The sequence below is a fragment of the Spea bombifrons genome, chromosome 2, assembly GCF_027358695.1.
Source record: "Spea bombifrons isolate aSpeBom1 chromosome 2, aSpeBom1.2.pri, whole genome shotgun sequence".
Lineage (NCBI taxonomy): Eukaryota > Metazoa > Chordata > Amphibia > Anura > Pelobatidae > Spea > Spea bombifrons.
In genome coordinates this window covers 106,180,103-106,203,196 of record NC_071088.1, presented here as the reverse complement: position 1 = coordinate 106,203,196, position 23,094 = coordinate 106,180,103, and the positions used below count along the sequence as shown (strand labels likewise).

The 23,094-nt window shown below is 34.8% G+C and overlaps 1 protein-coding gene across 3 annotated transcripts in view; it reads left to right on the top strand.

Moving 5' to 3' along the window:
- The window catches only part of PCDH17 (protocadherin 17), an 85,502-nt gene that overhangs the window by 7,870 nt on the left and 54,538 nt on the right, over positions 1-23,094 (top strand). For 2 of the 3 annotated variants that reach the window (XM_053455446.1, XM_053455444.1), the window contains exon 1: positions 1,502-5,243. The exons of the other annotated variant lie outside the window; for it this stretch is intronic. In XM_053455446.1, coding sequence (XP_053311421.1) covers positions 2,760-5,243 — 2,484 coding nt within the window. In that variant the 5' untranslated portion in view covers positions 1,502-2,759. Of the gene's footprint in view, positions 1-1,501; positions 5,244-23,094 lie in introns of those variants that run through there. 3 annotated transcript variants of the gene reach the window in all.

Here is a 23,094-nt window from a genome sequence, read left to right as displayed (position 1 = left end):
TAGAAAAAAAACCTATCATGTGAGCGTATAGCAGTTCCATCTCACTGCAAGTAACCTATAACACATAGACTAGCCAATGAATCACTATGCAGCAAATAGCATGTATATGGCAGAATGTGCAGTTACCAGACAAATTTAGTTTATTTTAGAACTCAATGCTGCGCCAAACCCAGTAAACGTTGAGATCACAATAATAAAGTGTATATGTGTGTAGATTGGATTTGTTTTCAGAATATAAATTAATCCAGAACAAGCCAGGGCTGAGTTTGATAGGACATCTTCGGAGCCACATTATGAAATGCGACATGTGCAGTTTAAAACAATCATTGCATTGATAACAGTGAATAGGAGGAGAATCTGATTTGGACATGGCACATTAAACTTTAAGAGGGAAATTAATTGCTTGCTCTTATAACCCCAGATGCCAAATCTCATTGTATGAGGCCAGGTTTTTGTGCAAGCCAACACGAACGTCGCTGTCACATTGGCTTTCTGAGTGTTCATCTGCACTGCATCATAACACCCTGCCCCCTCCTAGCACCTTTAAAGAGGTTAAACAGTTAATGCACCTTGGAATTGAAATTGATCTAACCTTGCTCTGGGCACATGCACGATCTCTTACTGAGGTAGTCAAAACCAAAGGAAGGATGAAATGTAAATTATTATTAGTTTTTTTTAGTTAAAACTCATGGATGTTCTATCATAGCAGACTGATGTGTTGGCATTGTAAATGATTCAGTGCAAAGTGAATATTAAATATTAAATAAAAACACAAATCTCACAGCTAAAGTAAAAAAAATATATATATAGATTACAAATCGATAACTTGGGGTATATCTATAGTATGATGATAAAACCAGGTTTATTATCAAACAAGTACATTGTAAAGAGAAAACCAGTAGGTGGCAGTAATAAGCTGATCTTTATGTTTGGGCTTTCTCAAGAAAAAAAAAAGAGAGAGAAAGAAAAAGAAGAAATTAAGTCAGTCAAAGAGAAGAACAGAGTGAAGGTTGGCGTATGGCAAATGGAGGATCAGAGGATTTAAGACGCCTCTAAACTGTTGAATTTTAGCAACTTACAATATGTTGCTAAGCTTTTGCTGAATTCCCTTATAACAAATGTAATGTACCGTAGTGCAAAATTTTCCTGAATGCTGTGGCTGAACGACCGAAGTACCAGCAGAGGCAAATACAAAAGGCTGCAGCAGATTGCAAAATTAACTGCATTGTGGACTTTAACAAACACAAAAAGAGAGCTGAAGGGGGGAGAAAACAACACATCACCATTGATTTTTTGGAATCTCTTCCGTGGTTTTCTCATCGTGTGATTTATTATTTCAAAACAAGATCCCTGGCGTTTACATGCGTAAGCTGAAGAGAATTAATAATGCTCAGGACTGGTTGGATTGCTGTGCTTTGTAGCTTCTCTGCATCTCTCTTGCAAGGACGCTAGTGTAAGTAACACTGATTCAATCCTTGGTATCTCCAGAACTGGAAAAAAATATTTACATTTAGATATAGTTTTGGATCTGTACTGTGAGAGAATATAGAACACAAGCAACTAGTTACGTTTACATCAAAGCATTTGATGATCTTCAATGCCTGAAGTTAAATGTCCTATTAACTATAAGCTCACCAGATGCTGAATGATTTCAATTCTTTGTATCGTCTATTGCTTTGCCTGTGAAGATAAGCAGAAAAAAAAATATATATATACATTCCAGATATATTTACAAGCTAATCATTCAGAAGCACACAACACTGCTGATCCTGCTTTAATGTGGAGTCCGTAGGGACATTGTAGCTATTGATTGCATGTACACATCATGCGCAGCAATCATTGTATATTTATACAGATGTATTAAAATGTGGATTTTCTGGATTTAAGTTTGTGTTGGATAGATCAGCTGAATGCTGAAGACTTTAGGGAGGAAGTGATAAGAAGGCAATGCTCATCGAAAAATGAAAACGGAGCAGTTGACAAAACCTAGCAATGAATGCAGCAACTGTTCTCTATTCAACTGTGATTCTTTTTTTTTCTATTTTATAATCTGTGCGCCCAGCCATGGTTTACCCGTTGATTTGTTCCAGACTGCAGACTGAAAACTGGAATTTAACTGAATACAATTGTCAGTTGTAAGCTGATGTGGCTACTGGCCTTACAGAAAGAGAGGAAGAGAGAGAAAGCCCAACTGTGAAATGACTGAATCCAATCTGTGATTTTAATACTTTGCAATTGATCATCAACTTTGATGGGTGCTTGCATTTTGGATTTTCTCCAGATAGCTTGCAAATCCCTGCATTATTTAATATTCATGAATTCCTGCTTGCAAATAAAGATAATGTGAAGGAAAATAAAAATTGACAGCTTTTAGGAGGACAGCTGGCAGACAATCTATGTTAGACATTCATATTGAAAAGCTATTTTCAAAGAATATGATGTGTTATGGGCACTTCTGAATCTTTTAAAAACGTTGTATGTTTCATAATTCAATTATGGACACAGTCAAAAATCTTAACATTCTTGATTGTTTAATATATGGACCTGTTTTTTTTTTTACGATTCACACTTTGCCTCCAAGTTGAACATGTAGACTAAGGCTTGTCTACTTTTCTAAGACAAAGGAAAATTTCCATCTGTTTTCACAATGTTATCGAGAAAATGAAATTTTCAAGGAAACAGAAACCACTGATCTAATATTGTGTTATTTTTTTCAACCGGGACATGACATAAATAAAAGGGAAGACAATAAAGTTAGCATGTGTAAACAGATGGCCACTGGGATGCTCCTCTTCATCTGTTCCGTCTTTTCCCTCTGGGGTCTTGCCCTTTCTTTACGTACTTTAAATTATTCAATTTTAGAAGAGAGAGGGGCAAGGGCTGTCCTTGGCAATATTAATAATGATGGTAATCTGGAGTTGCCAGAAAAAGGAAAGAAGCCTAATTTTCGATTGTTGGAGAATTCTGCCCCGCAATTACTGGGTGTTGATCAGGATAGTGGGTTATTGTTCACAAAACAGAGGATTGACAGGGAAATGCTATGCAAGAAAAGTCCCAAATGCTTGATTTCTCTAGAAGTCTTTGTCAATGATAAAGAAATATGTATGGTTAAAGTAGAGATACTGGACATTAATGATAACTCACCCAAATTCCCCTCTGAGCAGATAGATATTGAGATTTCAGAAAATGCATTGCCTGGGACACGATTTCCTCTGACAACAGCACAAGATCCAGATTTAGGAGATAATGACTTGAAGACTTACATGATCATGCATGGTGATCATCGTTTGTTTTCCTTGGATATAAAATCCAGGAGTGATGGTACAAAGGTTCCTGAGCTAGTTATTGAGAAATCCCTGGACAGAGAAGAGCAATCTCATCACAGACTCATTTTGGTTGCTGTTGATGGTGGTAATCCTCCTAGATCAGCTACCCTGCTAATAAATGTAAAAGTTATTGATTCCAATGACAATAGCCCTGTTTTTGAATCCAAGTCTTATACTGTTGAAATTGAAGAAAACTCTCCATTAGGTAAAATTGTCATTGACCTCAATGCCTCTGATGCAGATGAAGGCACCAATGGGGATATTTTGTATTCATTCAGTGGTTATGCTTCTGATCGCATCTGGGAACTTTTCTCACTTGATTCCAAAAGTGGTATAATACAAGTAAAAGGTAACTTAGATTATGAAGAAAATGGACTCATTGAAATTGATGTCCAGGCTGAAGATCAAGGACCTAACCCAATACCTGTGCATTGCAAAGTAACGGTAAAAATTACTGACCAAAATGACAATGCCCCAACAATTAGTTTTGTATCGGTACGGCCAGGTGAAATTAGTGAGGCATCTCCTCCTGGTACAGTTATTGCATTAGTTAGGGTTACCGATAAGGACTCCGGAAAGAATGGTCAGTTGCATTGTCGGGTCATTGGCAATGAGCCGTTCAAACTTGAAGATAATTATGACAATTTCTACACTGTTATAACCAGCAGGCCTCTTGATCGTGAAGTGCAAGATGAATACAATGTGACAATAATTGCCCAAGATAATGGCAGCCCTTCCTTAAATTCCACAAAATCCTTTATTGTGAAAATCATGGATGAAAATGATAACCTACCACGTTTCTTTAAATCTTTGTATGTGCTGCAGGTGTCTGCAAACAATATTCCTGGGGAGTATTTAGGCTCAGTTGTTGCCCATGATCCAGATTTAGGGCCAAATGGCACTGTTTCTTATTCAATCTTGCCATCGTATATTGATGGTGTTTCAGTCTACACTTATGTCTCCGTGCACCCTGCAAATGGGGCAATTTATGCACTAAGGACTTTTTATTATGAATTGACAAAATATTTTGAATTTAAATTGCTTGCAAAAGATTTAGGCTCCCCTCCTCTAGAAAGTAACACTACAGTGAGAGTGACCATATTGGATGTTAACAATAATGCACCCATCATTGTACTGCCAACTTTGCAGAATGATACAGCAGAGATCCACGTCCCTAGAAATGCAGGAATGGGATACCTTGTCAGCACAATAAAAGCAATGGACATTGATTTTGGCGAAAGTGGCCGACTAACATACGAAATTCTACAAGGGAATGAAGAGCACTTCTTTGACCTGGACACGGTGACTGGCGAGATCAAAGTTCGAAATCCTTATTGGGAAGATATTTCTCCTGTAGAACTCATTGTCAAAGTGACAGATAATGGTAAACCATCACTTTCAACTATAGCAAAGCTAATTATCAAAATAAACACTGCTTGTCTTCCGGAAGGAGAGACAAGTTTGTCTGGAGAACACAAGGATTGGGATGTTTATTTGCCGGTTACTGTCACTTTAATCACAATTTCCATAGTATTGCTTGCTGCAATAGTATCAATAATTATTTTGTGTAAAAAGGAAACCAAAGAACTAACACCATATAACAATAAACTTATAGAGCCTCCGTTTATGAAAGTAAAAAAGAAAAAACTAAACAAAAATGAGATTATGCTGGTGCAAAGCGAAGTAGAGGAAAGGAATGCAATGAATGTTGTAAGTGGCCCATCGCTTGCTATATCTCCAATGTATTTCGATTGTCAAACCAGCTTGCCCCTAAGTTCCTCCCACACTGAAGTGGTGTACTTGAAGCCTACATCAAATATGATGACTGTTCCTCAAGAAACTATTGGATGTCCCAGTTTTTCAGCACCGGTTAGAAATAAAGATGCAAATTCTTCAACACGGATATCAATATCGCAGGTAGGGTTTTCTTTTTTTATTATTTTATGCCTAACAACAATTGTGACAACGAATCTTTAAGATTAACAATAATGTTTATATGTGCATTATTAATGAGATATCTCCATTTGGTTACTTTATGGTACTACGCACCCGTGTTGCATATTTTATTTCTTTTAAACACAGAATTTAACCTCGAGCTACCTGGCATTGGTGGCACAGCTACTAATTACCTACTGTCTTTAAAGACCTTTTGCTAAGTCCACCTCTGTTGAGTAGCCAATCAGAATCAGGGGGTGGAATGGAAGCTTGAAATAGTTGTGGTATTGAAAGCATGTGACAAACAGCTGTGTAAAAAAAAAAATATATATATATATATATATATATATATATATATATATATATATATACTGTATGTCCAGTATAACAAAACATGTTTATGTCAGTATGGACATGTCTAAAACCCACCCTGATTTGAATTTATTAATGAGCTTCCTGATTTACATATCAGCTACTGAAACTGAAATTAACTGGAGTGAACTGATAAACATAACATGATGGTCTAAGTGAAAATGGAAGAATTCCTCTTACTTTACAAATGATCTGCTTTAGGTAATTATTTTAAGCCACAAACCCACGCCCAGGAGAGATGGAAGTGATGCGAATAAAGAGGTATAAGGTGATTCTGTAATTGCCATGTAAATAATATGTGCATTGAGTACATATATAGAATGTCAGATAAAGGATCCCGCTGTACAGCCCTGCGGAATACACCGGCAATATATAAATCAATATGTAATAATAATAATAGTCTGTCAAGCCAAAACTGTATTTTTGTAATATTTTAAGAAATAAACAACGAAAGGCTTAATAAATAAAGCATTAAAGGTAAATAACTTATTTAATGTCCATAATTACTCATTGTACAAAACGCAGAGTCTGCGTAGCCAAATAATTAAAACAATATATTATTTGAATAGGAAGGAACAGTTACCTAAATATACATTTACTTAAGCATCCGGTAGCTGATTTTCGTGTCCTGCTGCTGTTACTGTTTCACAGGGGCATCCCATTCCTTGCTGTAGTGAGATCAAACACCTACCTTACCGTTGTTAACGTCAGTCATTTACCAGGAAGTGTTCATAATTAATCCGAACTTTTTCCTTACATGAAAAACAGGATGTATAACATATCAAAACACAATATGCTTCTCTTGACAGAAACACAGTTCTCTCTAAAAATGTTAAACCCACCTGCATTTGTTAGCGAGACCCATATATTTATTTCAGCAAAAGGGAGAATAGTACTATGATTATATTTTTGCGTAGGTGCCAAATTCATATATATTAAATACGCCATTGCATAAGAGTGAACATTGTTGGATCTGAACAGTCCTTGATCTGAAGTCAGTGTTGCGTTATCACAATGTAATATTACAGTACATAGGGTGAATTATCTAAGTGAATGTGTAAAACACCTGTCACTTGGTTTCTCAGTAACACAGTGTTTAATGCTTTAGTAGAAAAAAAGAAACATTCCAGGTTTACATAAAACAAAAGTTCACCAATTAACACCCAGTAGATTTAAGTGAAAAGGCCAAGATGTCCGTTTACTAAATAACGTCTTATAAATTGGCGGTATTTAGGATGATAGGAAAAGCCAATGGAAGAATACAAACTTCAACATCGCAATGTATGTTTAAACACTATGGCATAGAATGTAGTTGACAACATGTAAACATTTGTTCATTTATTGGACTGGAATTGTATTAAAAAAAATAAAAAAAACAAAAACGGTAATCTATTTTTCATGTGCATAAATGACATGATTTTATAATGAGAAGGTTTTTCTTGTGCCAGTTTAAAATTCTCATATTATTTCCTCAGCCCAAAAGAACAGTCTTTGCAATTGTTATGACAAGCGTGTGCTTTGATCCTTATTCTTTAATAAATTACTTTTAAGATGAGCAGATACCTTTCAAGTATCTGTTGTATATTTGCAGTAGAGTTATATAGAAAAAAAATTATATATATATATATATATATATATATATATATATATATATATATATATAAAGAAAAATATTATAAATGTTGTTTTTGGATCTTGTATTGATCTAGAACTGAACTGAGAGAAACACAACTCATAGCACTTTTGCTGAGTATCTAAAAAGCAATCTGATTTCTCTGTGTATGAGCATTCTACCGACGATAGCATTCATGCTGAAAATTTATACAACCATTCATTGAAGATATTAACTGTCAACATTTTATATTACATCCCACATTTTTGCTTTCAGTAATGGGCCATTTCCTACAGGTGAAACCTACTTCGTAGCTCAAGGAATGATATTTTTGTTACCTGTGCAAACCACGGAATAGAAAGTTCCTTCTTAACTACCTCTCGAGCATGGCACATTTGGCCATATTTATGAAACTCCATACAGCATTTCTTTAACTTAACATTTCTCTAACCAAACTTTCTTCAACCAGATTTACCGTATTGGCTCGAATATAGGCCGCACTTTTTTCCCCCACTTTAAGTCTTTAAAGTGGGGGTGCGGCCTATATTCGGGGTCTAGCGCCCGACGCCCGGGACATGCAGTCCCGGGCGCCGGGCAGGCAGCAGGGTTAGGATACAGATCCCCCGCAGCGGTGCAGGGGACCTGCATCCTACTCCCCGATACGCTCAGACAGCCTCCCCTGCCAGCACTTCCCACGGGGGGGGCGGCATGGGAGGTTGTCCTCTGCCCCCCCCCGGACTTACCGGAGCAGACTCCCGGGTGTCTTGCGGGGCCGGCGGGGGACATCTACGCAATACAACTTGTATACGCGTTGTATACGCGTATTGCGTAGATGTCCCCCGCTGGCCCCGAAAGACACCCGGAAGTCTGCTTTTTTACTACTTTTTACTACTGCATTTTAGATTTTCATATCATATGGACAAAACCTGATTCCAAGTTTCAAAATATCTATACCTGTATTTGTACATAATATATCACTAGCTTCACTTCATAATTGATTTTTGTTTATATGATCAGATACTATTCATATTTTTCTTATTCATATTTTCTTATATTTTTTCATACTACTAGATTATTGCTATACATATTTTAATATCACCTTCAAAACACGGCATATATACTGTATTACTGTAAATATATACAGTATGTGTGTGTATATATATATATATATATATATATATATATATTATGCTTAACATTTATTTAATGTTCTTATTAAGAATTATTCATACCAGTGTAAAAATAGAACCGTTTTACTATTAGCTTTAGGGTAAGGTAGTTTACAGACATATTAAGTAAAAAAAAACACATACTTTAATAGCAATTTATTGGTGTTAATAGATAATATTTGGTGATTGTATTTAGTATATTGTGTAAAAAAAATTGACCCCACCTCTTTATTTTAAATAGAAGTCGTGCACTTGTATTTATTTTGCTTTTTGGTAGGCAGGAAAGAAGTGCATCCTGTGTTTGTCCAAGCTTGTATAATGTTTATATGCATAGTTGTGCTTCAGGCTTCTTCATGTACAGCCGTCAACGTTAATCTTCGAACACAATGATTATTCATTGTATGTATTCAGCACTTATATATGTAATAAGATTCCATTCATATGTGTATTTTTGTGCCATAGCTATTTCATTTGGCGTTTAATAATCTTATTTACTACACGTACAAGGCAACCGTTTATCCAGTTGAGGCCCTTGAGGACCACATATTGAGTAACCTGAAGTTTGTAGTGGGTCTGATGATCATTGTAATTTGTGATGCATTTGAATGGATCATTGCAGTCCTTCCCAGATACCACACTATTAACCTTTTGCATGTCAATAATACGTAAACGGTTATAAAACTACAGACTCATTTATTTGTAATACTTTGTTAGAACTTAGAACCTGCATGTAAATCAATGGAAAGTACAAAAAGGGAGCTTATTTTCTGTAGGATTTATTGGTAAACATATCACTGAAAGAATATCAATTTCCTATACTAGTTTGTTGTTCTGTGGCAACAATAGTTATTTTTGTTCTATATTAAGGGATATAATAGAATGTTTGTTTCTAAAACAATATAATTAAGATGTACAGACCTACAACATTTTCATTTGAGACTCAGTTCTTTGTTTCATTTATTATATTATTTCTTTATATTAATCTCTAAAAAAACATTCACCAAAGTGGAATCTGCAGAATTCTGCAGAAAAAAACACTCCAACTCAGGAACTACCCTATAAATAATGAAAGGACAACCCCAATCAGTTTCTTCTGCAACAATGGCTCAACTGGTCCTTCATAATGTGAAGTTAAATTAGTGAGATTTGCCAAAAGTCCTCTCACATTTAATGGCGCATTATATAGAACTGACTTGTTGCAATGGACACAATTGCAGAATCCTTCAATATAAGAAATTCTAATATTTCTTACCCATCTGTCAATATATAAAAGACCAATGCAACCTATATTTTGATCATAAACCTTAATTGTTAACCTTGTTTGCATGTGCCTACCCAGAATCCCTTGTGGTTGTGAAAGCACCATGAGATTTCTGAGGGAAAAGCAAGCCTTCTGGCTTGTCTGGTGTGTGTAGATGAGTGTTTAATAATACTTCTACTACCCCTTAAATTTAAGTGGAAGGGTTTCCATCACCTTTTACCCACCATAACTTATGTAATGATCATAAACCTTGTAACTGTACAAAAATAGTATTTTAAAAGAATGGCTGCTTAGAGGTCCTTATAAATATACATATAGAGTCCTCTCAACGTACAAGTGACTCTGTTAGGTTTATGAACTCTCATTCTGGATGAACATCTTTGTATTTTGCTCAGTAATTCTAATTGTGCAGATTGTGTCTACCAAATGAAGTATTATTAACGTTTATACTCGGTGTATATACTGTGACAGTATATGGGAGTGTTATAGAGGGAAAGTATTTAGGACTCCATAGTCTGTACCCAAATTTACAGGTTCACTTGTAAATCCCAGGGTGCAGATAGTATGGGCCAGGATGAAGACTATGATTTCTGAATTAAATTATGATTTTCATATTTTATTGCCCTGAATTAGTAAGGGAGTCTGCTGTATGTAATTTTAGCGCACAACTTTTTACAGAATTGGACTGTGGTACCGGACCGTGGTTTCTGCCCAACTTGCTTCTGGATATTGCATAATACAAACAGCTCTTTCGTTTCTTGAGTTTCTGACTATTCGTAAATAAACCACATACTGTTGTAGCAGCCCTTGTATCAAAGAGTTTATGATTTGCCGTATTTCACATCTTATCAAATGCTAACAATGAATTATATATAAACCAAAAACTAATGAAAAAATAAAACCAAGGACCCATCATTCTTAATTAGAAGATGTCAGATCCCACATTTTCTCAGTAAACCACATGACTCGCCATTTTTCTTTTAGTTTAATGTCTAAAGTCCAGTGATTGAAGTGGACAAATTGCTTGATTTATTTAGTCCTGTATGTCATGATATATGAGACTCTGTTGGGTAAGAAATGCCATCAGGTTGCACGCTAAGGAAGTTACTGTTTAGCAACAAAAATGAATCGCTAACTCCACATGCATTATAAATGTATGGGTCCTATTGACAAAAGTTAGGTTTGCAGTAAATCTACTTTTTGCTTTTAAAGGTGCTGTCCCACCTACTGCTCTGAATTTTGATAATTAAGTGCACACTAATTATTGTGCCAAAATCTTGATAAATAAATGCAGCATTATAAACAGTATTCTAGTACTGTTGCATTCCCATACTCATGTCAAAAATAATGATTTAACCATGCCTAAATTTGTCTCATTCATAATTTCTAGGAAATGCCTAATTGTCATGTGGCAAAAGCATACATTGATAGACTATCACCATAGAAACTGGAGGAGTCTCATATAATTCTGCATTTTCTATGTGATTAAACCTTCAGAGGAAAAAATAAAGTGACAGATCTGCTAAGCTGTTTTTCTTAACAGAGAGCTCAGTTATTGTTTAGTCTAGGTGGAACAGCACCAGCAAAAGTTTCTAGTGTCCTTCTAGTGGAGGCTAGCATGTTAATATCTACTGGGTCTCCTTATGGTAAAAGCAGGTTATAATGAAATGCAAGAATATTGGGTTGGGGGTTCTGTTGGCTGATCATGTCTAGTAGAATATGAGAACCAACGGCGTGGTAAACCTCTTGATAGCTAAGGACAATCTTTCATGCCGTGTAAAAGTTATTAATGATGTTTTAATTTACTTTAAGAATGTAATGAAACATTAGAATACACAAAATATTCAACCAGAGTACTAACTAGAGTACTAACAGAGTACTAACTACTTTCAGCGTGTAAATGCAAGGTTGATCCTTAACGCAATTTGCTAAATTCTTTAACTGAAGATCAAAAGCAACAATCATTTTCAATTCAGGTAATAGAATTTGCTCAGAAATTCTTAGGGCAATCGCATATGTACAATATCTATTTTCTGAGGTTATATTTCTCATTAAACGAGACTAGATTCTGGCCCTTTCTACTAAATCCAATTCCAAAACTACATTATACATACAAAGAATTAAACATTTTAGAAAAAAGCAATGATACCATTGCAAAAGAAGTGCTCACTGAATCCTAATCATGAACATTACCCATTGCATAAATAAATTGTACAACCACGTGGATTTGATCCACTCTGACGGCAAGGTATTGACGGAGAATATTTGTCAAAGTGGCCCAGCATCTTTAAATTAAAGCAGCCCAGGGCACAATTGCCCTTTGCTCCCCCAGCTTGTCCTTTCCTAAACACAATACATATTATCCAATGATGAAAATAAATATACTGTATGTTACACAATATGTTACATTATTATAAGAATGTAGGTCTGTGTAGGGCTGGGCAATTGTAAATTGAGCATGGTGAGAGCTACAGCCTAATAACCAAATTATATAATGAATACACATTGTGTATGTATTGGCTTTTTGAGCCTAGATGCCAAGTATTTGAAAACAGTCATTATCAAAACAAGAATCAGTTTTCCTACAAAATTAATTGCAGGTGACATGGATTGTCCGATATTGATACGTACTTTTTTTATTTGCAAATTGAATGTGGCACAGTGCTATTCCTATTATGTAATGTGGTTTGCAAAATATTGACTAATTCATTATCTTTTCAGCAATTTGACCGGTTTAAGTTTATATCCAAGTTGGTAGAAAATCAGAGGACATTATTGGCTATAAGCCATCGACACAAAGAGTATTGCTTATAGCTAGCAAACGCAATCCTGCAAAAACCTTCTTCATTTTATTTTTTAGTCGCTCTGCCAGGTTATACTTGTCGAACTTTATTGTAACTAAGGGCCAATGAAAGGGCTAATGAAAAAGCAATGACCATTTCTAGGTTAAATGGTCTCTGTCAATGACATTTCTATAACAATGAAATGGCATATATACATTTATGGAATATGTGGATTTTAATGCCGTGACCTGTTATTTCTCTTATATAACCGTAAATGTATTTTGTACTAAGGGTGAGAAACAAATAAGGCCCTTCAACTGCTATTAAACAATAACTCACATAAGCATCTGTAGGTTACTCAACATGTAAAGCTTTATGGCAATTGAGGTCCACCAGTATCTGACGTTCTACCCCTGGTGCATATGCATTATTCCTCAAGAAATATCATTGACATTATCATTGAAAGTCCATATTGAGTGTTTTTTTTTCATGCAAATGATTAGTATTCAGGTTCTATTGCAGTGTAAGTTTGAATTTACAGCTGTAATCCGTACTCATTATACTGTGATCAAATACTATGTAGGTGTAGGTGTAGGCGTAGGTGATCAAATACTATGGTGAATTCCATCCAGCAGGTATTTAAGATATGAAAATGCAACATTTAGTTCTAGATTGGGCCCCTTGCTGTCTACACTGATGACTATATCCCCATGTATATTATTACTTATTGTGTATGTCACCATTGTATCCACAGTGCTGTACAATGGATGTATTTCATAAGAATCTAAATAGTTACATCTTGAAATGTGGTTGGGCACATGAAATAAATACTTGCATTCAAATAAGCACAAGATACCAGTTTTAAACAGAAACAAACTACATACTTGTTAATAAATTACTAAAGTTATTATGGCAAGTGTTAACAGTGCCAAGACCAAAAGCATCAGGTATTCTTGGTTTCGCCTAAGACGTGGTACTCCATGAATCACAGGAGCAGAAGGAGCCTTATGAGCCTGACTGGGAAGAAATTTTGCATTTAAATTTAGCACATTAGTACTAAATAGTAACCATTTAATTAGCAATATTTATTTATGAAAAACAAGCATAGGTGAAGCTGAATTTGTAGATATGCATATGGTAAAATGATTCACTTTATTGTTGTGTTAGACATGTCTTTCCTCTGGTTTCACATACATGTCTTTATACTCTCATGGCCTACAATTTATACATTATACTTTGTAAAAATAATATATGTATATATTAAATCAGAATGAGAGCTATAGCATTTCAACCCAGTTTGCCTTTAAGCAAATTGGTAATATAAATATTACAGAAGTAGAAATCATTCTAGAAATCTAGGCAATTAACCTATGTTATATTGTTATTTGTAACTCTTATTTAATTGCTCTTTTTTTAAATCTAATTACAAGATTATGTTTAGTATGTGTATATATATATATATATATATATATATATAGATTTGACTATGCTTAATTGCTTCATCTTCTCCATTCTTTCTCAATGTGTTTACTAATGAATGAATTTCATTTAAAGATAGAATACTAGTTAGCTGGAAGATTATTTTGAACTGTGTGTTCTATGTGTAATCTGAATGGTAACATTCTTTATGTAACTCATGTAAACATAAAAAGGTCAATCCCCTGTACAGATGATATTATGGTATATATATATATATATATATAGAGTGTTTTAGTACAGTTGGAAGCTACACTAGGGAGGCTATTTCCCAGGACCACAGTGTCTGCCTTCTTTTCTATTGAGTGGTGTGATATAGTGCCATAATCTGGTTCTCCTTCTCATAGGTGGTGCCAGGTATAGTATACTGTGGAGGCCATACCAGCATGGTAATAAAACATAGAATCATGGAAAAATAGAACATCTTCATATTGTAAATTGGCCAAGTATGGAAATCAGAGATATTTTCGTTGTAACTGCTTGAGCAGCAGTGTATCTGGGAGCCTAATTTTTCCCTGTTTTTAGGGAAAGGGTCTACTGCTCTTTATAAACCTTTTGTATATGAAGGTGCACAGTATTCTCACGTTCTGATTTTATTTTTATTTATTCTCTAGATAACAGTTGGGTTACACAAAGATCAGATTGTACATAAATTGGTTTGTGTGTGGGCTGGCCAAATCACCAGTCTGTATTGATCTGTCCAGACAGCAGATTTTCAGAACTCAGCATGTATATTTCAGCTTCCTCTCGACGTGTCAGATCAGATTGCTTAGATGTTCTCACCACAAGCACAACAATCTGATTACTGCACAATCACATTAGGTACTTTTTGTCGCTGTACATTATGGAAACAAACTGATGAATTAAAGGTTGCCATCCAGCCAATATTTGACTTGCATCCTACGTTCAATTTGATTTTTCCGGGAAATCCTAAATTAAGATTTCAGAACTGTCTGAATGCAGAACACCAAAAATTAGGGGCCAATAATTCAAAAGTAAACATCATATTGGTCCAGTATGTTTTTTTTCTTCTTCAATTTGCTGTTAACTGCTTCAGTGCTGGACTGATTACTGTACAGTTATTGAAATGACTTTTAATTGTAACCTTTGCTTTCAAGTGCTCCATAACAAATCTACTGTATGATATACTATGTAATGAGCATATCATTTGCATGGTGCAGTGACTAATTCTAATTGATACTGTAGTTACTGATATTTATAGCAGTACTTTTGGAATATTTCCACATTGTTTTGTTGCATTCAAATACTCTTACAGTTCATTTAGCCTCAAGTGTATCTCTGCTGAATATGATTGGTGTGTTAGCATATATTTATTTGGGAAAAAAGTGGGCAGCTAAACTGTGCAATTATGAGAAAAGGAATCATAACAATAAAGAACCATTTACGTTAACAAGCTTGGTGATCAAAGGTTTAATATCGGTTGGATAAATTAGGCCTAGATGTAACTAATCTGCATAAATATGCTTTTGTTTTGATTAGAGAAAGGGAATACATTAAGATCATTTAAATACTACTCATCGTGACTTTTTAAAGTCCTCTAATAAATGCAATACTAAATGCTCAATATATTAGTTTGCTGAGGTGGGTATACTGTTCTTTGGTTTCTTTTGTACCCTGTTTGTGTTTCATTAGAAATTATGAATGTCATAAAAACGTAGTTGTACACACAATTTACTTGTTAGAAGAACGTAGATATTACATTTTAAGTATCTTAAACAAACATACACAAACGCATAAAAAATAACCAACTGCAGGAATATTTGTTATTTTGAACTCTAATTACTTTTCTTAACTCCCTCTGTACTTTTAATCTTTTTTTTCTTCTGCACTGTCACTTTGTGTCCTTACTTCCGCTTCCCTGTTTCTTTTTCCTGATATGTCTACACAACCTGTCATCATATCCTTTGTCTTCAGTTCCCCAGCCTTTTATTGTGTCCACTTCTGTCCTACTTAACGCACAGCTGTTTGGTCTCTTTTATGTTTCCTCTCACTCTCCTCAGACTTATTTCTTCCTCATCTTTTATTTGTTTCACTAGTCGCTTTCCCCACACCTTCCACGTTTTTCCTTCTTTCTTAGCTTCAGCTTCGTAAAACTTGCCCATTATTTATCTTAAGGGGAGCAGTAAGGTGTGCCACGGATTCCATTATATAATTTGAATTTACTCTTTATAGTCCTCATTGTGGGGATGAGCCTAGGGTGGGTGGTGCCTGGGTGCAGTATTCCTTGCTGTCCTCATAAAAAATACACTTACAGACATGAACATACAAACATACTTACATGAAAACTTACTCTAACGCTATACATTGCACACATATTCCATACACCATACACTACACCCCAGCTGCTGATCTGCAACTGTGGGGCCAAGTAACATTGCATCACGTGTCTTTGTTACCTGGGTGTGTGCACCTGCATGGAGTAAACATTATATAACTGGGTCTGTACGGTATAATCATATCCTAGAAGGTCTTCCTCAGACATTCTGTCTGATGATGGCTACTAAATCGAACCAAACAAAACTGGGGTAGTTACTTAGAATATGGTTACTGCTCTCTACAAAACTGTTTCCCAAGAGCTATAGCTCAACTTTACACTTCTTAGCAATGTTAAACCATGTTGTGTTACTCAACTCTTGTGTTCTTCCCGATTTTCTTTTTTCCTTCTTAAGCTGAGTAAAAAAGATGGCCAAGACTAGACCAGTGTAGAATAATGCATCAAGAAACTGTTTCATATCAGAAACCTTTATGACTTACAAGAATGAACCATTGTGTCCTAATTTGATTTTTTTAATTAAAAGGAAAAACATTAAAAGAGCATTTAAAATACATGTTACTGTTTACTCTGTTTATCTGCTTAAAACAGCCTTTGTAGTGTTTTCAAGGCTGGTGCATTAAACATCAATTACAAGTCTTCAAAGCTCCATCCAACTACTTCACTGCTCTATACATATTATCCTTTTTTTCAAATATAAGTTTATTTAAAAATAATGACCGCTTCTTGAAATCCATTATTATTGTACCTTCTAGAAAAAAAAAATCTATGCGTCAGCTGGGACAACATCCTATTTTTTTCTTGTATTCTTCATTGTAATTGTTATTTAAGCAAGAGACTTAATCAATGTCTTTTCATAAAATATTTCCACCCAGATCATTGCCGATTGCTAAGCAACCATTTATGTATGCAATTTGTTGTAAGAACTATTCAATATCATTGAACTAAATTATTCCAAATTGTATTACATGGTGTTATAAGTGTGTTTATAAGTATTTGTAAAGTACATTATTTGTGTTTATAACAACTCAGTTATACACATATTGATTTTTATATTGTTTCAGTGTACAGCATTGTACTTCTGATGTGTGTGGTAGGCAAACACATATCTTAATACATAAAGAACTGTTTTAACGCACTTAATTATACTAATTTATTTAGTGCTACTGAATACATTGTATGAATAATAGGTTTTAAACAGGGCAGTATTGAGAGTGGAAAGTGGATACCAGTGTATTTAGATAATCCGAATGCCTGAAAACTTGATACCATCTACGCAGTTTTGCATAACTTCTGTGTAATTTGATATGCAGATCTGATGATCATAAGGACAATTCTGCTTTGATGATCATGAACAAGATTAAATAGCTTCAGCAGTAAAGTACCTTGTGTGTTCTTTGCTCATCTCTTAATCATTACAGTTGAGGAAATGACAAAACCCATAATGTAGGAAATTATGTTCCTGAAGAAATAATACCTTCATAATATTCTACTATTGTTATTTAAAAAAAAAAAACACTACAAATTTTGTTTAAATTCAGTAATAAATGATTTAAAATCATTTTGACTTGTATGTTCGGCATAAACTGTATCATATGTTTTAATTAGATATTGTTGAATTTTCCCCCAAACAGTTATAAATGCAAGTAGTATTTGGAAAATTACCTTTGTCATCATTCACATGGAACTACAATTATACATATTTTGATTATTTTAAAATCGTTATGGGCGGGTGTAGCTTGGGTGCAGGGTCAGTCAATATACAATTTAGGAGCCAAGATGAGTGCCAGTGCTCACAGTCTGAGAAACAGGAGCACAAGCAGCAAATCAGTAGTAAGGAAGCAGGTTCAGTAGGGAATACCAGCAGTCTATACCTTTGGTATTAAAAGTAACAAAGCCAAAACCGAATCCACGACGGGTTGGACACTTGCCTAAAGGTCAGAAGGATGTAAAGCAGAGTAACTAAGGATCAAGAAGTTGCAGTCCAAAACAAGGTCAACAGCAGGCCGATGGTCAAACCAAGTTGCAGAAAAAAAGAACTAGAATAAGCTACATTTATACCCACAGCTACAGGACATCTGATCACCTGGTGAGGTTGGCCCATTGAATGTATACATGGGGAAGATAAGCCCTTCAGCCCCTTCTCTAACAGACTGAGCAATGGTTAAATCTGCTGTATAACCAGACCCCCTTTGCATCCATTGCTCTTCCTTGTGATGCTAAGTATGTTTGAGTTGTGCGAACACCAGGTTTGGTGGCAGCACCAAATACATGCATGGCTATGGATGCTCACTCACACACTTATCCACTAATTTACACTCTCTCACACTCTCTATCATGCTCTCTCTCTTTCTGTATATATATATATAATTCCCTTTTTCCTCAACTTTGGGGACTGGGAGTTTGAGGGTTTGGCACAGTATCTTAGCTGTTCTTAGCACTGCACTCTTCTGGACAGAGTGTTCTGATATATACAGATGTGTGAAAAAGAAAGTTCAGATGCAACTTTGCAAAACTAAGCTGTGCTGCCACGTTCATTTTAGAGAGAAGGGTCTTCCACCTGGCACTCCTTCTAAACAAACCATACTTGTTCAGTCTTTTTCTAATTGTACTGTAATGAATTTAATAGCATTTAACATACTAACAGGCCTGAGATGTAACTTTTGGGCATTGCACAGTCTAACCTTGGGGTGAATTTGCTGGGACGTCCACTCCTGGGAAGATTGGCAACTGTCTTGAATGTTTTCCACTTAGGAATCTACTTTCTTATTGTAGATGGACTTTAAATTGTTTGGAAAGGTCCTTATTCCCTTCTCAGATTGATGGTCAGCAGCAATTGCTTCTCTAAGATCATTGCTGATATCTTTCATCCTTGGCATTGTGTTTTCACATCTGAATGCTCCAGCCCAACAAACTGCTAAAACTGTGGCTTTTATAGAGTTAGTCACACTTCCTTATGATCAATCAATTAAGGGCATTTGATTAGCATCACATGTTAGCTACTTAGCATCTCAATTCCTATAGAAGGAGTAAGGGTGTACTAAGGTTTTCACATGTGGCTTCTCCATTTTGGCTTTATTTTTGTTGAATAAATCATGACAATGTGTAATTTGTCATGTTTACCTGAGGTTGTATTTACTTAATTGTTAGACTTGCTAAGGAACAGATAATTGTTATTATGCCCTGATGTATGTAAAACCATATAATTCAAAGATGGTGTACTTTCTTTTTCTCATGACTGAAATATATATATATATATATATATATATATATATATATATATATATATATATATATATATATATATTGAGTGCCAGAGCTGACTGGAGGTATGTATTTTAACTACAAGGAAAATAGGTGGGGGGCAAATGCATATGGGAATTGGAGTCTCTTTAAATGCTTGCATTCCAGTACACCAAGCAAAGCCATCATGAAGGAGGGAGATGAGCCACTGGGTTCAAATGTACAAGGCATTGGCGATATTGATAAACTATCAGTTTGAACATTATATAAAAAGTTTGCATTACATTAGTGATTTTCAAGTTGTGAATCTTTACCTGGGGGAAAATACAAATTTATGAAAATCTGTTAGTTTAGCAATCTAAGTATAATGCCTTTGGCGTGAATAAGACAACCAGTTCAGTAGAGGGAATTCCACTGATTCATCATCATAAAGATCAGCTGTCAACCACCTATGGCTTTTTATATTAAAAATATAATTGGTAATTTCAGCAGTTTCTTGAATTTATTTTTAATTCTCATTTATCACCCATTACACATTTAAATTAAAGAAGACAGATTTTAGTTTTAGGCTATAATTATATGTTTGCTGTTTATCTACAGTGTTAGAATATGAATGGTTGCCTGTTGATATGAATAGTTGAAATCAATGGAAATTGATCAGTAAGTGAAATGCAAGTAGATTTTTTGATACTGAGTTTATAAATTAATATTAAGAATGGTTAGGGGTTATAAGGTCAAGGGAAAAATATTGAAAGGTGGCTGAAAATAGAATGTAAATGAGTGTAGGATAGCATGATGGATCTGGGGTAGGGAAAGTAATCCTTTAAAGCTAAATTGTGATGTATTGATATTTCTGTTATATTTGTAATATTTACCAGTCCATTGTTGTTGCTCAAACTACCATGCTAATACCTTATTTTATAGAAGCTATTTTATCACATCAGGGTATGGCACTTCAGATCCAAATTCATTTTAATTGTTCATGCATTTATTTTTACACTAGATTCAACAAATGGGTTTTAAATCATAATCGTTGCGGATCATTTACTTGATGAGAAATAGCATGACATGAAATGGATTGTCATTTAAAGTATTCAACAAAATATTCACTAAGCTTAGAAGCTACAGTGAGCAATTCAACCAGACATGCTGTACTAGATGTGCTGCTTATCGACAAAGAATAACTTTCCCAAGCTCTTAAACTGTATAAAATATGTAGTTAAACAAACTAGATTTTTTTTTTTAGCAGAGAAAGCTACATTTACCATCTACTAAAACCAAAGAGTGAACCTTTTATGCTGTTAAAGAGCTTTTTAATTTTTAATATGTGATTATGCACAGCGTGAACACAAGTTTCTGAGGATAAGACACAAGTTGTTCATAAAAGCAGTACCGTTATAAGCTTTTCAGATATTTCCTGCTTGAAGAGATATGTTATTTCTATGTTGACACCTTCTGCCAAAAACATCTTTCTTTTGCAGTAGAGCAACAGTGTTATGGCATTTAATTATTATTATATTGAAATATTTGATCATGTTTTACTTTTCAGTCCTATTAAAAACAAGGAGTTTAGGGAGTATTAACATACCAGGAAACTTGCAGAAGAGTTGGGCATTTCTTAAAAGACTACTCTTCGAGTTAACAATGTACTCTACAGGGTAATTTCGGTATTCTTGCAATAGCAGCTTACAGGGGCTGGTCCTTTATAATACATAGTGAAATCAGAGATTTTAAGCTATCAAATCTTCTGCAAACTCCAAGATTAGTTAACAAATTTCATGGACTCATCTTAGAAAGCTGCATTTGTGTGACTGTGATACACAGTTAATTCCCATGAATACTGTCACTTAACATTAATACATTATCTTCTTTCAAAGTCATTACTTATATCTCACTCAAACTCAATTTTACTCTACGCAATCCTAAATAGGATTCATTTTGCACTAAAATACAAAGTGGTAGAGTTGCATATTAAACAACAAAACTTCAGTGTCCTGCATTTTTTGTTGATGCCCTTAACACCACCATATAGTTTTTTTTTCTTTTTTTTTTTCCAATGGCCTTCTTTTCTCTATTTCCTTTGTGTCTGAACTTGCCTCAGTTAATTAGCATCTAAAACTGCAGCTGAGCTTGTCTTACCTGCAACGGATTTATCAGTTATACCAATTTTATTTGGAGACAGAATCTACCTTTTATTTAATTTAGATTCATCTATACAAGTGACCAATATGGCCACTCTGCCTTTTGCCGTTTTGTTTTCTTAGACAGCCAATAAAAAATGTGCGCATCCTGCTTTCTAAACGTAGAGATTAGTGGGGACAGAGAGGGGAATATCTATCTTTGACACTACGCTAGGCCTACGCCAGGGCAGCGCCACCAGCTAACCCCTCTGCACTGCCTTCCTTGCTGCTGAACACCAAAATATGTTAAGTTAAAGTTCAGGTTTAAGGCATCCTTATTTTCTCATTTATCTTCTCTGTGTAATATTAATATTACATAGTACAATTTTAATAAAAGCTTGCCTGTTCCTTTAACATATGCATGCTTGTAGAGACATAAAGGATACATGTAATAACGTACCCTAGACTGAAAAGTGAAATAGTCTTAGAGATAACCTCTGATTTTATGTATAAAACCTTTTACTGTAAAAAACTCAAATCCATTAAATAGTCCTCATTCTGTCAGGTCTTCAGAAAACAGCTTTATGTTTTTTGTTCCTGTTTGTGATTTAATAAGCCACGTGTAATAGGATATTACATATCATTCCAGTTGGCTAATTCTTGTAAACATGATCTCTGGTTAGTAGTGTTAAGGTAATGCCAGCAGGGTGGAGGATGAAGATAAAAGGTGCACTAAAGCGTTTCAAATTTAATCATTGAGTTTCAGTGCACCCATCTGCTCACTGGAAATATAATTGAGGATTCAATTCATTGACCTTTTGGTGTCATTAGAGCTTTTCTAAACACTGTGAAACACTCTAACAGAGTTGCTAATGAAGTTTATTTGACAAATAACTTTATAACATTCTTAGATTTGGATAATCAAGTTCTTCTAAGTTTTTATGTCCCATTAGTGATAGTATAGGTGCTTAGTAAATATTTATTTCAGTAGTTCTAATAATAATCAATGATAAATTGTACACACGTATAATAAAGCCGCACATAAAAGTAAGAGCGAGCATGCTAGGATTATTTTTAACATTGAAAAACACGTACAACTAGAATTACATTTTCATCATAACTCTTTCAACTACAAGGAAGTATGAAGCCCTTTTAAAACACCAAAACAGCAATACATTTTAGGAAATACTCGTACAATGTTTTCTTTGTGAATAACCAAATAAAAACAATCATCAGTTTAGAAATTTTGTCTGCTAGCCAACCATATTTGCTCAGTGCAGATGTTCTTTTACACAGGTGGAACTCCTCAGACAAATCCCCAAGTGTTTTTCCAATGTGTGACATTTTAAATTACAGGGTTGAGATAAGTGAGTGAGATTTAATGCACTCTCACTGATGCTATGCTGATTTGTTTTCTGAAACTCAAACAGCTAAATAGTGTTGCTTTGGACTAGTAGCTTAAAATTCTTGTAATCTCGTTTTCAGATTTGATCAAACCGATTAG